General features: G+C 42.5%; 1 protein-coding gene across 1 annotated transcript; it reads right to left on the bottom strand.

The window, feature by feature from the left end:
* Positions 1–1,799: 1,799 nt before the first annotated feature.
* On the bottom strand, positions 1,800–13,811 carry LOC142563425 (uncharacterized). The gene is made up of 5 exons (XM_075673980.1): positions 13,355–13,811; positions 11,408–11,542; positions 9,570–9,689; positions 6,860–7,120; positions 1,800–2,581 (listed from the first exon to the last, which is right to left on the bottom strand). Exons 1-5 carry the CDS (start codon positions 13,560–13,562, stop codon positions 1,800–1,802), a joined length of 1,506 nt encoding a protein of 501 aa, XP_075530095.1. The 5' UTR covers positions 13,563–13,811.
* Positions 13,812–17,461: the final 3,650 nt, after the last annotated feature.

The following is a 17,461-nucleotide window of genomic DNA, read 5'->3' as shown; positions in this document are numbered from 1 at the left end:
AGTCTAGAACCATTGGGAGTGTTGCCAAGCACTTACGACACGCTACTACTGCTTCACAAGAAGATATCAAGCAAGCTCTGCCTTCAGTACTTCAGAAAGATAACCAAATCGGGATATGCAGATTACCTTCTCGAGTTCTTGAAATTTTGCAGGCAATGCTAGAAACCAGGGAAAGTCCAACTAGCACACCACTAAACACCAAGCACAGATGTCCAACAGAAGCATCGCGATTTTGGAGAATTTTATGCAAAAAGTGCTAAAGTACTGCATCAGTGCTAAAGAGTAGTGAACCATGAAACCCCATGCACCTGTCGCACGGCAGCGAGGGCTCTTGCTCTTAACTATGAGACTCCTGTTACCGTTAAATAAGAAAAAGAAAGTACTACAGAGTAACGAGCACTGCCACAAGTGCTCAAGAATAAAGCAGTGGGACTGCAGGAAAAGTGGCTCGAGGGCTCCAAGTACTCAACCTAACGTATCACAGGCATCTGTGACAAGAACAAGCAACTGGTGCGACTTCCTTCAGATAATGATGTTGCACCTCCCAAGTCAACCATGCAATAACTGTTGCAAGTTGCAGAAACATGGGGGAGCAAACCACATGTTGCTTCAAACAGCATAAGCTTGGGCAGAAGGGCAAAGTAAATGGCCCTTCTGTTCTGTTCGGCAATTGCAGCAGAAGGACCTTCATGCTGAACTGTTCTGCCAACTTTACTAAAAGGGAAAGCAAGATTTCACTATTTACAATTTTGGCAGCTACAAGCTAATCGCCAAGAGAGTGTCAGTAAGTAAAATTGTGGCTGCATAACATGTACGATGCCAGAGTGCATTTCAAAGCACTCTAAATTTGCGTGCTCTGCAAGGACTTCCTACTGCTACCACATGACTCTACAGCCAGCCTCATGGAAAAGCAGGGGCTCCGAATTGCTGACTACGCATGAGCTGAACTTTGCTTTGGCATTGGGAGTCGGGCCACTGCTCAAGCTGATCATTACTGTGATGTGAAGAGCAGCAATGACAGGCACATAAATTACCGGCTCGTGGCGGTCGAAGACATTCTCAGCTGTACATTACAGGTAACAGCACTTGCATTGTTTGCTGTGACTTATTTCACCACTACAGGAGCAATACAGGTGTCCATAAGCTTTGAACACGACAAGCTCTACCGAAAGCCGAAGTCGTCATGAGAGCTCAGTCATTTGGTGATAAAGAACAGAGAAGAAATAGCCCATCTGAGCATTCGATAACTTTGGAGTGTTAAAGGGACACTGAAGATAAACATGAACAATTTCGAATAATACTATATGTTTTTAGCCCTCTTTCTTCTTAAATTTTGTGGTGACTAGAACAAAAAATGAAGCTCAGAGTTCCATTTTTTTCAAGTTCATGGCATTCTTTAACATTTAGGCCAAGTAGGCTCAGTGAAAGTTCCTGAAACTTGCCATATTCATTCTGGCTCCTTTAGAACACAATGTAGTTCATTTTTACCCATAAATAATTAACTAGGCCCTAGCAGACGCCATACAAATCTATGACATCACACTGAGCTGGTGTGAGAACTTTAAGGCGGCAGTGCTACTCATTTTTCCTTTTTGTGCCTTTTTCCACTTGCCAAGCCTCTTGCAGTAAGGGTGGCATTTTTGGTATCGTATAAGGGTAATTTACTAATGAAAGTGAAATCATTTTTTCTTTTTCATGTCCCATTATATTCCATTAATAAATAAAGTGGCACACACGTCTCCAGAATGCAGTTCAATAATCCAGAAAACAGTAATATGTATGGTGCATCACTCTGTTCTTCAGTCTCTTTCAATCATGTTAGGCATAGGGCACAAAAATGCTTTGCGTGTGTTGCTGAATTCTAGGTACACACAGCTTTTTAAAATGTTTGATGGCCTGAGAACTTTTGGTGGAGCCTTTGCTGACAGAAAACATGGCCGGATGTGCTGCGGAAAGCGTTGGTCATCCAGGAAAAGGACTTCTCGGCACAGCAGCAAGCAAGTGTGACCTGCCCTCAACAACACACGAACCATTTTCTCTATGCGGAAGAAGCCTTCTGATGTTTGCACAAATGTGCTGTCGCTTTTAGTTGGCCTTTTGTACAGTGTGCTGTGGTACATCTGTTTCTTAAATACAAGCCTCTCGTAGCACTCAATACTACTGCCACCATAGCCAGTATCATTGAGTGCTTGCATTTCGGAAGCACTGAATGTAGCATGCTTGTTCAGGCCAAGAAACGTTGCACCACCTTCTTCAACTGCATTCTGGATATCTGGGTGTCCAAGGAAACTATCACAAACTGCCCTGTCCTCTTCCGAGATATTTGCAGTGGCGATGAAGTGCTCTAGATATTGCCCCATAACCACACGCTCAACAATCTGATGGGGCAGGCCATGAGCAGCGGTCACCGACTTTACAAGATGCCCATTCCCACTCTCAAATGAAAAGGCAGAATGGGCCCACAGTGGCCCCAAATGTCGAACACTCTCTGCAAGGTGGTAGAGCTGGTGCACATTAAACGTCGCTGCTGTCACACCATACAGTGCCTCACAGCGTGCTGCAAACATTGACAGAAGGCGCTCTGAAAAGAATAAAATGGAGCAATCAGAACAGTGAATTTTTGTAATGTATAAAAAGCTTGAGGGTCTAATCACATTTGGTGCAGTTGAGCTTATATTTTGAGTGGAATTACAAGCATCTCCAAAAGGCAGCACCTTAGCGAGCATTTAAAATAAAACTTAGTTAAGGGACCAGGGAAGTCATTTACTATGGTGTCATTTTTGATGTGAAAGCATCAAATGGGCCAATGTGCGAAAAAAGCAGCGCCTGTAGCAGCGAAACATCACTTAAGTTGCCACTGGCTGCAACGCGACATCACGAGCAGGTGAAACGGTTACCTGCTGCTGTGTTAGCGCGCCAGGTGTTGTGCGAGGATTATGGCTTTGTAAGCCGGCACACAGTTTGTATCTCTCTCTCTCTCTCAACCCCACTGGGCTTAGCTGCTGCGCGCACCTGCCAGCTTTGGTGGCCTTTGCTAGTGCCTCAGTCTCTTGTCGTTTCCACCACGTACATAGCAAATAATAAATAAATAAATGCACTTCATTTCTCAGCAATATCGTCCAAATGATTCCGGTCTACAGCCAACATGCTAACGTAGAAACTGTAGAAAAAAAAAAGTAACCCGCACCAACTTAATTGAAAACTCAATAATAAATACCTCGCAGAAAAAATTAAAAGATTACTCGCAGCACGAAGCTCGAATGACTGCAGTTGGTACAAGTTGTGACATTAATTATTTTGCATTCGCAACTTGTAACAAGCGCTTAGGTGTCCTTGGATTTTTGTTGCAACTCCTCTCCACTTCCCCATAAGCAACAAGGTCCTGTGCCACTGCAAGGAAAGTGTACCACTAATGGCTCAGCAGAGACCTCAGCACAAGAGTATTGGGCAGTGTCATCAGCCTTTCTTTTTTTTTCAAGTGAAGAAATGTGTAAATGCAAAAATTACTACGTGTTACAACACATGCACTTGTGTTTCTATATTTGTGCTGACACATCACTGTTGTGCAGAGACCTACTTTGAGGCATCCTAAGGACCACATGGCCTGCCAAAATGAAGCATTCATTAATATACGCTACTTATCACAAATGGTTTAGTAGTGTGTAATCATCATGCTCTTTCTCTGTCACAACTTTCACTTTCCTTACTCTCTTCTAGCATATTGCTTTAACATTTTAACATTGCATCAGATGCGGCTACATGGTTGATATACAAAATGTGATGATGTTAAATGGACACTAAAGATGAACACTAAATCTGTGTAGACCGACAAGGCACGCTTTCAAACTATTTTCGTTAATTGCACACTAAAAGTTGATTAAACAAGAAAAATAAGGCCAAACCTTTTTTTTTTTTAATTTCACATTGAACCCCAAGCACCAGAACATCAGTGTGATGTAACAGATCTCAAAGTGTTTTCTATTGTCCATTGCATCACACTAAAAGTTCTCGAAACTTGCAAATTTCAGTCTTTGCCTCTGTTGCAATACGATGTAGCCCAATAAACTAGGCCTGAACAGACACTGAAAATCATTGACATCACGGCAAGCTGAAGTGAGAACTTAAGGTGGCGTTGCCATGTCTTTCCTTTTGCATGATGCTAGATTACCAAGTTTCCTCCTATGGTAAGAATGGCTTTTCATGTTATACAAATAAGGGTTATTTGCTAACACAGCTTAACTTACTTTCCTCTTTAGTGTCCGATACCCCCGTGGTTGCTTAGTGGCTATGGTGTCGGGTTGCTGAGAATCAAATCAAGGGATCGAATCCCAGCCACGGCTGCCGCATTTCAATACAAGAACACCCATGCACTTACATTTAGGTGCACATTAAAGAACACCAGGTGGTCAAATTTATTCGAGTCCCTCATTATGGCATGCCTTGTAATCAGATCATGATTTTGGCACGTTAAATCCCATAATTTATATATTTTATCTTTAGTGTCTGTTTATCACTAATACCAAAATGCTAAATTATGCCTTATACATTTTCTAGAAGTTGTGTGGAGAGGTGCTCCAGAGAAACTGCATAATGATGTATAATTGCAGAAGCAGTAAGAGTGCTTGTTAGTTTTAGGTATGAGCATGGCCTCAACCCAACCTAATAGTCCCCTAGAGCTACGTTTCAATGAAATGTAGAGCAAAAACTGACACCACAGACCTTTAAGTGCACTGACACCAGTTAAATTAAATGTGAGTGCACATAAGAGTGTTGCAATCTTTCTAATATATGTGCTTGGCTCACAAAATGGTGAAAATCTTTGCATGCAACAAGAATTTTCTATAGCTGGCAAAATAGATGTCGGGAAGTCTTGTGGCTTCCAGAATAGAAGCCTCTGTCCTCTAGGAGCATGTCCATATAAAACTGTGATTACAAGTTGTGCACCCTTGAGAATGTTTTTGATCTTTCCCTCATGCTATTACCCCTTTACAGTTATGCAGGCAACACTTTCTTTTTACGACCTCCAGGGGGAAGGCACATTTTCCTTCCAGCTCAGCTAGAAGAAACACGTGCAAGGAAAAACATATATGCACACTCCACTCGCTAAGAAAATTCGGAAGCGAAGCTTTCAAGAGCCAGCAAGGGAAAATGCCATATTATGACGATGAGACACACTGCAGATTTCAGTTATGAATGCATCCCTCAGCCACCATGGCCGACCTTGCAGAGCAAGCAGAAGTTTTATACGGCATTAAAACATGTTAAATTGCAAGATGCAACATGCTTGACCTTGTAGAAATGCACCACTATGTGATAAGCGCAGCTAATTTTGGTAAAGAATGTGTCCCATAAGTTCTATCTGGTTTACACAAGGGAAATCCTTAAGGGTGTTTTATTATGTCTTTTCAGGTATGCATCCGAGGCTTAAAGGTTAGAGCATCAGGCTTCTGTGTTGGGGGAACTAGGTTTAAACTATCCATCGGATGTGTAATTTTATATATTATTCACTCTTAGGCATGTGTCAAGGCCATGTACACAGCCAGATAGAAACACACAAACCGCAAAGTGGGTAGAATAGCCAAAGAAAGCTGGTAGAGCATGGCAGGTATTCAATCTTGTGGACCTCTCAATACACCCCTACTGCATTGCACGGCATCACAATAAATAAGGTCGTAGAGCATGAACATTTATTTTTACTTTTTGGTGCACTATTTTCATTTTCGAACCATTTTAAATCCTGCTTATCAGCAGCAGCGGCGGCCTGTTTTTATGTTTACTGCAGGATGGAGGCCTCCCCCAAGTAATCTCCAATTACCAAGTTGTGCATGTGAATTTTGTGATGTCATCATACCACACGTAATACTCCGCCGTCCTCAATTGCGCTTCCATTTCCTTGGCATCCATTCTGTGACTCTACTAGACCACCAGTTATCTGCCCTACATTAATGGTTTGTCCAGCTTCATTTTTTCCTCTTAATGTAAACTAAAATATTGGCTACCCCTGCTTGCTCTCTAATCTACACACTGTCTTCCTGTCTCTTAATGTTATGCCTAACATTTTTTGTTTCATCACTCATTATTATAACCTGCTTATTGAAAATTTTGCCAAGACAAAACTCAATCTTAATGCACCCAAGTTGAATGCACATAAGCCGTTTTACACCAAGAAACTTTCACATTTGGTGGGCCAAATAATGCAATTTACTAAAGATGCATAAGTAATTGCAAAGTAAAGACATACAGACACATATGATTACATAAGCTCTAATCTGTGCATGGACAAAGCTTGGTGTTGAAGTGCACATAGTTGCATCTATACACACCCCTTTCAGTCCATGTTTCTCATACTGTGTCACTAATCCTTTATCAGTAACTGTTGAAGTAGGCTAGCTTTCCACAATAATAAAATTTAGGAGAGGGGGCTTACATGATTTTACAAATTGCAGTGTGGAGGTGTAGAACATACATTTTAGAGTGCAATAAATAATACCCAAAACAAAGGTGAGCGAAGCCAGTTGCTTTCAAGAATGAACTTCAGATTTTTGTCTATAATGTTATCTTGGGTAACAGATTCACACGTATATGTACTTGTTGCCAAAATTCCACATTTTAAGTACATTTCAACAGCATTTGCAGTACGAGTGAAAAGAACAGATGTTTACGGAGGTGAGCCTTGTTTTCTGTTTAACCTGAGTACTTCCGCAATTTCTAGTTATTAGTTATTGAATATGACTGATAAATCAACAAACAACCAATACTTACTGCGCCACTCCCAACACATAATTTCTGAACAAAGATTACAAGCAATTATAGTGAGCTATGACGTGGATACTTAACCTACATTTGTGCAGTACTTTACCTGCATGGTCTATCTGCTGAGTAGATATCTCTTTTCTAAGCAGAATATGTACAGCCTCTGACAGCTTTACGAGGTGACGCCAGTACTCATGGGGGATCAGGCCATCAAGGCATGGCAGGGCGTAGAAAAGAAGCCAGTGCTTCCATTCTGAAGCCTTCCAATGAGCCCTGTCATCGATGCGACGGGGTAGACGTGTGATGCAGTGAGGAGGTTGAATGCTTAACAAGCGGTTATTAACTTCTCTCACAGATGATGGGCTGCCTGCAGACATAAAAACGGCACAATGATTAATTATACAGAGCATTTTAAGTGACCAAGATGTCTCTCCAATACAGTAAAATTAAACCCGAAGAATGAAATCCATGGCACGTCAGTCAGAGTAACATATGCTTAAAGCATGCAAGTTACTGAAATGGCAAAAAAGAAGTACTTCCAGTCATATCTAGACTCAATTACATTGGTTTTGGTCTGATTTGTGAAGGTGTGTGCACTGGTGAGCAGAGCTCTTCATTGTTGTATTTGGTGCGTCAACTATGCGAAACTTTGCAGCGTATCAGGCAGCACTTCCTTATCAATACATTTAAAGTAATCTGTACGCACTTAACGTGGCATGAAGCACTAAGAGCATAGCAATGCTTCCTCCTCACAGCCACCTCATCACATTTTTTTTACATATTTTAAATAAGCATGCAGATTGCATACAGTGTACTGTGATGATGCCAAAAATTAATAAACAACCTCGTGCTACTCTCCGTGGGCTTTTCCGGTCACCTCACACATGCTACTCACCTAATACTATTCTTCTAATATGTGCCATAATACAGCAATAGTTAAAAGGGTCGCTGAAATTATTTTTGTCATAACCAAGTGATTTATACGGTGGTCACACCTTTTAAAGCAACCTCACAAATTTTGTAACAACACACAGCACCAAGAGAGGTACAAGCAATTATAGATTCAACATGTACGCTGTAGTGCAAACACATGGCGAGAGAAAAGACTGGAATATTGTACAGTGTGTGCCCCCTTTCCACTAGACTGGACACGATGCAATACCAACTAACCCATCAGTCTATACCTTTAAAGATTACTCTCCACGAAAGCTACAGCCTTCATCCTCTAAACCTATTCCACACTTGTGCTTACATTCAGCGTAAAATTGTGTGGTTAACATCATAAAGCTGCACACGTGCTGCGAGGGTTAGTGTTGTGGAGAGCTCAGAATTTAGACTACCTGAGGTTCTGTAGCATGTACTTTGGCTTTTCCAAAGCACAGCACCATTGAAACATGGTTACCATGGCTACGATTGAACCTATGACTGCCTGTTGAGCAGCTGAGTGTCATAGCCACTGTGTTATTAGGGCATTTCTGTCTTGTAACCTACTAGGCACTGTATAACATAGCTTTGCAAGCGTTCTCTACTTCTAGTCCATTTTAACATGTGTGTTGAATTATCTCTTGCTTATGGCACACAATTAACACTTTTTGTAATTGCTGACATGTCGGAAGTCTCTCGTAAAGATCAGCTATGGCGCTTGTGTGCCTTTATGGGGGATAGCTCCCAGCCTGTATCTCCTGCACAAATAGTTCGCAACTGATCCACCTTTGTGTTTGAGGCACAGGCAAGCCACAGTGCAGCAGGAACATGTAACGGTTATACCTTTCTTGCTGCACAAGACGCTGCTGTACCCAATTAGTTTCTACAAAACCTAGTCTCGTAATTGTTCCTTACAACTAACACAGGATAGTCCATCAGCCACCGGTAACTACTTTCAGCGTCTGTTGCTTTATTTATCACTCCCTCCCCTCTGTCCATATCCTTCAACAGGTCTTGACCTTCCCTCCAAAGCACACACTTGCAGAAATGTGCAAATAACAGCTGATGCTTGGTCCTAGTTCTTAGCCATGTGCATGCTGATGATTTGAGCAAATGTCTGTGTTATAGCCTTCCATGTTTTGTTTTTCTTTTTTTTTTTGCTTGCAAAAGTGATAACTAAGCATTACAATATGCTAGTGTTGCATATATGCACTGCTACATTGCAGTTGTTGCAGATGCTGCTACGCAAGAAGCAATTAATATACACACTTAAGTGGCATCATCAAGCCATTCAAGCAAGATGAACAGAGATAGATGAAAAGTATACATAGCAAAGTCACTGAAATCAGCACATCTACAATCTTCATAATCTGTGTACACTAGAACATGACCCTCCCTCCCCCCCCCCCATTAACAGTCCCTAGAAACTTCCCTACTGGATAAGAACAATTTGTATGCTGCAGTTACGTAATTCAGTATTAAAAACCATAATATGTAAAAGCACAAGCTATATTACTGCAGAAGTAACTGCTCATCGTCATTAATCATTCTATGCTACATTATCACTTAAGAATGCCACAGAACACATTTGTTTACAAATGGCACTCTTTTCGCAAATTACAATCTTTTATTCACTTTTCTATCATCATACTCATTTGTTTTCTGCCTGTCTTGATAACGTTGCTTCTCTGTTCACCATTCATACATCTGATTTATATAGTCGGTTGATTAAACCTGCTGCATTCTGCTTTGGTTTGTTTAATCATTCAACATGTCCTCTATCAAACTCCTTGCCTCACAGAAGCACCTTCTGTAAGTGTTTGCTACAGTTGAAGCCTTGCTTGAATATTGCAAGTATAAGAAGCATGAAACAAAGTTTGAAATATACATACCGACGTAATACCGTTCAGAACAGTTAGTTGTACTGAACAAGGCCTCGCTTATCTGCCTTGTGACTCCTAGCAGAACACAGTGCATGTATTCGACGCTGACTCCCTTGACAAGGTTGAAACCTGAAAAATTACATTCAAAACACACACACTTACTGATTGAAGTCACCCGACGATAATGCTCCTACCAGAAAGAAACCAGGCAAGTGCCCTGCACCATAGGTCTCAGCCTGATATCAGGTGTTAGGCTGTATACAGAGTACTACCTCCCTGCTGCCTGCACTATGATAAATATGGAGCAGGGAAGAGCTACCTGCTTAAAGAGCTCCTAAACAACCATGAGCTCGAAAATTGAGTTACATAGTGGCTGATGAGCACTAGTCCATTATGAACATCATCAGCCTATTTTTTTGTCCACTGCAAGACGAAGGATCTCCTATTACCCCTGTCTCGCACTAGCTGATTCAAACTTGCACCTGCAAATTTTTTAATTTCATCATATCGCCTCATTTTCTGCCATCGTTGACAGCGCTTCCCTTCCCATAGCACCCATTCTGTAACTCTAGTGTTCACTGGTGATCTACACTACGCATTACTTGGTCTGCCCAACTCCATCTTTTTCTCTTAATGTTAGCTATGATATTGGAAACCCCCTTTGCTCTCTGATTCACACCGCTCTTTCCCTGTCTCTTAACATTTCGCCCAACATTTATTGTTCCATTGCTCTTTGTGCAGACGGTAACTTGTTCTCGAGCTTCTTGGTTGACCTACAAGTTTCTGCCCCATATGTTAGCACCGGTAGAATGCTATGATTGTACCCTTTTCTTTTCAACAACAGTGTTAAGCTCCTAGTCAGGATTTGGTAATGCCTGTCGTAAGCACTCTGACCCATTTTTATTCTTTTGTAAGCTTCGTTCTCATGGTAAGAGTCTCCTGTGAGTAATTGACCTAGGTAAACGTACTCCCGTACAAACTCTAGAGGCTGACGAGCGATCATGAATTCTTGTTTTCTTGCCAGGCTATTAAACACTGCATTTTTCTTCTGCATACAAAACTTTAACCACACTCTTGCACTTGCTCAGTGAAGGTCCTCAATCATTTGTTGCAATTGATCTCCACTGTTGCTGGAATATGAACACGTGGCGGCAAGAATACTTTTAAAGTGGCGCAGTAATAGCAAAGCTACAGGCGTTTGAACAATGAAAATGCAACTACTACTGTTTCTTGCTCTCTTTTGCTACTCTCCCCATTTGCACTATCTGCCCCTTGTCACATACTCACCAACACTACGCAGTCTAGTGAAAGCTACATCTCGAATCTGCAGGCCAGAAAAAAAGGGTCCTCCATTGTCCACCCCTAATCATCATCAGCGTGAAACTTACTGAATAGAAGCTTCATAAAAGGTTCGGTTGAGCACAGTGGGCAAGCATCCCTCCATTCTCAGAATACACAGTCAGCTCTTGCCAAGTTGGCACTGTCGTTCCTCGACTACTGACCAATCAAGAGTTTTTAGCCCTGCCGACACCACCTGGAGCACCCTGTTGATGCGTGGTGGTGATGCACAAAGGCAGCAGCGGATAGGGCAGGAGAGCAGTACAGGATTGTTTTTTGAATTAGTGGCGTTTCCTGCAGCACATAGGGCTGCAGCATTCACTGGTGGTTATGGTCACAGCACTCTCCAAGCGACGAGCATATTTGTTTAAAAGTGTAAAAAAATGTTAGACGTTTATGGGCTCTTTAAGGCTTCATAAGCTGGTTTCCCTTCCTTCTTAAGACTGTTACAGCTGGTTGTTTAACACACCACCACATAAAAGCATAAAAGAATGCCGCTGCATGCTTACCTTTAAGGCTCATTAAAGCTGATGGGCCCTTGAAACCATTCACTGTGTTTTCTGCGATGTATGCAATATGCATGTCTCTGATTACTTGACTATGTGTCCTTTCCTCAGCCGGTTGGTCAATGTAACGCATGCCACCTGAAAATAATGAAATGGAAAGCTTGCTTGTACACTTTTACAAAGGCACTGCACTACATAAACTATATATGGTGACAACCAAAATATTAACAAGTTTTGCCCACAAAACCACACTGTGCCTGCAGGCTATGCATCCACAATCCAAAATGTAGTTGCAGAGAGACACCACATTTTCCAATTATGAAAATGTACCTGACATTGCTACGTTATCTGGTGCAAACTACAAATTTAAAGGAACTTGTACGTACATGCACACAGTTTATGACAAAAACTGTTATGCTGTAGAGTTCAGAAGTTAGAGAGGGCAGGGCATTACTACTAATTTAAGTGACTGTGACTTAACAGTAGGGAATGATGACATTTGTTATTTTTTAAACCATACAATTGTATTTGTTTATAGTAAAATGTTAAAAAGAATCACTTCATTGCTTTTCAACTTCTTGATTTTTATGAGCCTGCTGCTGTGGGTTTTCTTCACCACCCTGTGTTTTCTTGTTTTCTACAATCGTAACATTGGCGACTGCGCCAGCTATGGCGGCAGCCTCAACCAAGTGACACCTGATTGCGAGTCTTTGCAAAGCATGCTGGTGTGCTTGCCACCAATACAGTCACAGTACTTCAAGATGCACCAGAGTGCAACTGTTTTCAGCAACAACATAATGCAATTTGCCTTTAGCGGCTACATGAAGCCGCAGCATCGTAAGGCTTATGTAAGCTGCTTATGTAATGCAGGTGTGTGAACACAAACATTATCACAAAGACTCTTGGCAGCTGTCCATATTTATTTGTTGCAAACTTGTTCATATAGGGTTGCCAACTGTCGATGAGTGGACAAAGTTGGAATGGAAGGGGAGCGCCATTCTATTATTAAGCAGAAAAAATCAAAGTTGGGACATTTGGTTATCGAAACTGGATCAAGTCACAACTTGGGACATTTACTCAGAAATAGAGACTGTCTCGCTGAATTCAGGACGGTTGGCTGCAGAATACTTGCTTCTACCATAACAAGAAACCATCACCTCTAACAAGCTCATAACAGTATGCACTTAATGTAAAAAGAAAAAAGAAAGTAGTACTGTTGTCTTTTTTCTTTTCGTGTTAAAAATTAGGTTGGTATGATCTTGTTACCTGCATGGATAAAAAAACTGCAAAAATGTGGTAACAGGGACGACAGATGCTTGTCCTCATATGCACAAAATTAGCTAATGAACCTATGAGCACATTTACAGTGAGCTTGACAGAAATGAGTTTTGTCGAGGTATGTTTATTTTTGACACTGGCTTTCCAAATTTTCCTCACAGACGTGGTCAGTTAAAGTAACACATGGCACAGAAAACTGGAAAGTCACAGTATCTCTACTGCTGTACTTTTGCCTTAATGGCAAGTGCCTTGCATGTGTTACTGCATGCACACTCATGTGGCATGTTTTGCCACACGTTTTAAGAAACTTAGCATGTCTATCACTTCATCCACAGTCAAGCTAAGCCAGGTTTTTGCACATAACAGACTTCCCAGTGAATATTTTCGAATTTAATTACTTGCACAAATATTCTCAAGATCCCACATAGAGCATGCTGTGTGTTGAAAGTTGCCCTTGCTTCCCAAGTCTTTGGGTGATATGAGGAGCAATATCTGTCTTGATAGTTGGCATTCTTGTGTGCAGCTACATCTTCTACACCAGTACTCTAGACTGAAAATATTAAAATAAGAAGACTGTTCCGTGCATACAAGAGACACCACTCAATTACAATAATTACACTATATAATACTGCAATTATAAAAACTGTTTGGAGATATCAGCACATTTCTTACCTTCTCTATGCGTTGCCATCGTGAGGCACCGAGGGCAGCCATGCAGACCGTTGAACTGAATCATGTTCAGAACGGCAGCACGTGCAGGTGCATCCACAGCACAGCACAGCACAAATACTCTAGATTGGTGTACAGATGATGCAGTCTTCCATGATATGGGCTTCATACTTTTTACCTGCTCAACAAACTTTGCAAGAAATGTCTGCATATTTGGGTGGGTTCTCCCAAACCATAGTGCTGTCAGAACAGGATTTTGAAGTCGTGTGGCAGGTGGTAGCTCATTCACCACAATTTGCAGAGGCCACACTGATGTCTTGGAGGACTTGAAAACTGGACTTCCATCTGTGTTGATGGTCAGAGTCAAGTCATCATAAGTCAAGTTCTCAGCTTTGCTAAGCTCATGAAAGCAAGCAGCACTTGTTATGTCAGTGACAGCATCACATCGCTGGCTTCTCTTCAACAACCCTTCTTCCAGGCTTTCCTTTGTCCTGTCAATGAGAAGGCAAAGCTGACTTGCTGTGTCCAAAGTCACAAAAAATGACCCTTTTGCATGCACATTGGTGAAATTTTCTTTGGTGCCACAGACAGTACATAGTGTGTTGCCGTTTTCCACTGTCAACACAGCCTGACAAACATCACAAAGGTACCAATAGGTAACTAAGCCGCTTTTCTTTGTTGACCACAGCTTTCTAAATGCGTACTTGTTGCGTGGCAACACGTCAGCTCCTGCGATGCTGTTCACCAGCGCAGCCAGATCGCCCAACGCTGTCCACGTCAAGCCATGCGTAACTGCATATGACATGGCCATAGCAGCAGCTCCTGCCTTGGACGTACCAAGGTTTGGCAGCGTTTCCGAGCTGAGTGCAGCAAATGTAGTGGCCAATATTTCCTCTTCGATAAGAGGCGGCGGCGATCCACTCTCAACTGAGTCGTCGCAGTCTTCTGCTTCCTCGCGAAACATGCAGCTTTCTTCAGACGAGACGGGTGAGGGTTCGCGGGACAGATCGTCGCCGGTGCAGGAAGGCGGTGCGTCATCCCCGCACGTAGACGGCTCTGCGCTGCTCGGTGCGCTGGAACAATCCGCGTTCTCCTCGCCTGCTTTCCAACGTCTGTAAAAAGTCGTTTTCGGCACGCCGAGTTCCTTGCTATGGTGCAAGTAGCTCTTTCGCGCCCTTTTCGACGGAACGTCGGCCATCGGCTCAATCTGAGCGATAAAACACACGTAATGTGTGCAAAACTGCTGCTACATAGAATAATTAACTGATCATTAATCGAACAGTGAACAAGCTACTAACCATTAATCGAAGACTGGATCGACCCTCAATTCGGCAGCGCCTAATTAGAGTCGTAGAACAGGAGGTCAAGATCAGTCGCTGGTCGTGGCCGCAGCTATCACTGAATGCACCAACCACAGTATAAGGCCTTCGGATTAACCCCATCGGCTTAATCCTGTATATTGGGGGCGAGCTCCACCACTGGAAAATCTGGCGCCACCGTCGGCATGCATGACGTGACATGAAGGATCACGTGGACACGTCGGCCGCGTCGGCTGCTTCGGAAGCGCCAAAGCGACCTGAAAACGAAAGTTTAAGTCCCACTTGCGCTGCAGTTCTCATTAAGTGGGGAGGCTTTCCCGCCTTGGGTATCTGCTTGACAACATCTGAAATCACTATAATCGGTAGTGGCTATACCTTTGGAGGCGTGCAGTATGGTAGGGCTACTGCTCGGTGCCGCATTGCCGGACGTACGCAACGGAGCCCGGTGCCAGCCTTATTCACACGTAGCCGGAGGACAAAAAGCTGCCTGAATCTTGGCCCGCGAAACTTAGAACGGGCAGACAGCCATCGGCTACAACTCTGGTATGCAGCAAGCACAGACACAACGAAGATTTCTGCTACGGCGCTGGGTCTGCGATATTCGGTGAGTAGAAGAAAACGCGCACTGAGACCCTCTCCCGCAATCGCTGCCCGGCGTGTGTGTATACACACACACACACACACACACACACACACACACACACACACACACACACACACACACACATATATATATATATATATATATATATATATATATATATATATATATATATATATATATATATATATATATGTACATATATATATACTTAGATTTAGGTGCACGTTAAAGATCCCAAGATCCCCATGTGGTCGAAATTTCCGGAGTCGCGCCTCCACTACGGCGTGCCTCGTAAAAGTGGTTTTGGCACGTAAAACACACCATTTAATTTTTTTTTTTGGAATGGAATAGGATCGGTAAGAAGCATATTTAAAAAAGGCGTATACGGTGTTTGTTTTATGAATTAACGCACTGGATTACGAAAGAGAAGCAGCGGGAAATTGCCCGCTGCATGAGAATACCAATAAACATATACAGTGCGATCGCTGCATTGAGACTTCATTCTGTTATGCGCCATTTGTTTACACGACAGTCCGCTATATGAACATATTTCACATAGCTTAATTGCGCTCAGCGACTGCCTACCTTTCATGCAAGAAGCCGGTTCGGGAGACTCCATCGCCGCGACCGCGTGCAGTGGCGTTTACTGTACGTACGTATTCGGTAAAGAGATAGCGTCTGTAAACGATTCTGTGCTTCCAGTTCGCCAATATTATTATATATCGACAGTTATATAACGAAGGAATAATTCTGTTCCGCGGTTCTATTGTGAGCTGCATGGTGCCACGAGGTGACCGCATGCACTTCGTTCTAAAGGCGTTCGACTACAGCTAGGCCTGTATATTCGATCGTACGTGTTTCTAATAAATGTGAAAATATCACAATTAAAGTACACCAAACAGGTTGTCTTGAGGGTTATGTATATACATATACGCTTTATTGCCGAGAGCATGCAGCTTGTCCTTAACGACAAGCTGCATGCTCTCTGCAACACGGCTTTGTCCACGTAGTACAATTGTACTACGTGTACAAAGCCGTGTTTGTTGTTGTGGAATATATATTCTACAACAAATGCTGATGCTGATTATGTCAACATAAGGTAAAGCGGACCGGTATACCGCTTTACCTATGTTACATAATCGTGTGGTACGGAGACACTCTATCCCTGGTATGTTGAACTGACGCAGCATCCGGTTCTCTTGCTTTTGTCATATGTATACATATATAGCGACACGTCGGTATAGATGAAATGAATGTTTATTTTGTCGAACGCTGATGACAAGACTACGAATACTCAACGTTCATACATTTCCGCTGGCATATAATTGATACACGTACATACGTGGTAAATATTTTACGCAATCGCGTCTGATTGAAATTCAAAAACGGTTGAAGGCAAAGTGCAACATAATGTACAAGAGGTGACAACCCTCTTAGATCTGACCATGGTGTAAGAATATTATGAGCTGTGATCTGACCTGGGTTGAATTAGAGTGAAAACTGCGTTACGAAAACGGCGGGGACAGTGGTCTTTCGTGCAAGTCGGATTCCTCGTTTCCGTTGCAGCTTTCGTGCATCGAAATATGACGTTTGGGTGCTACTTCGTAAGGATGTAAATTGTGAGCACGCATGCGAGCTAAGATCCTCTGTTCCAGCTCGCTCAGGTCTTCGAGAGATGAATACGTTCTAACATCTACGGCTGCACTTGTCTGCCTCCAACTAGTGCCGCCCTATACGCGCTATCGCGCTCGCCTATCGCAGTCTTCAGCATGCTTCCGGTGAACGACTTCATCGTCACTGCAAATCGAAAAATTATGATAACAAATTTTTCCACGGCGTTTTCCACATCATTACTACCTTTATTCTACGCTACTACTTCATGATTAGAGCCGGTAAGCTTTCCATTGCACTAAAAAAGTGGTTACCATGAAAATTAGTTGTGCAGTCGCTTTAACGATTAGGCCGGGCACTGAAAAACATTTTCTTAGATGTAAATTAATGACACCTGCTTAAGCCTTTTGTAAACGAGTATATATAATGATATAAACAAGCCGTTTATTTGTAGCGCAGCATACAGACGCACTTTCGTCCCCGTGTGGTGTACTCATCGGTCGTGGACGAAGCACGAGAATAAAACCGATGAACAAAAAAAAAATTAAAATTTCGGTGGCTACGCTTGTCACTTTA

Source organism: Dermacentor variabilis, chromosome 11 (assembly GCF_050947875.1).
Source record: "Dermacentor variabilis isolate Ectoservices chromosome 11, ASM5094787v1, whole genome shotgun sequence".
Classification (NCBI taxonomy): Eukaryota; Metazoa; Arthropoda; class Arachnida; order Ixodida; family Ixodidae; genus Dermacentor; species Dermacentor variabilis.
This window is presented reverse-complemented; position numbering and strand designations above follow the sequence as displayed.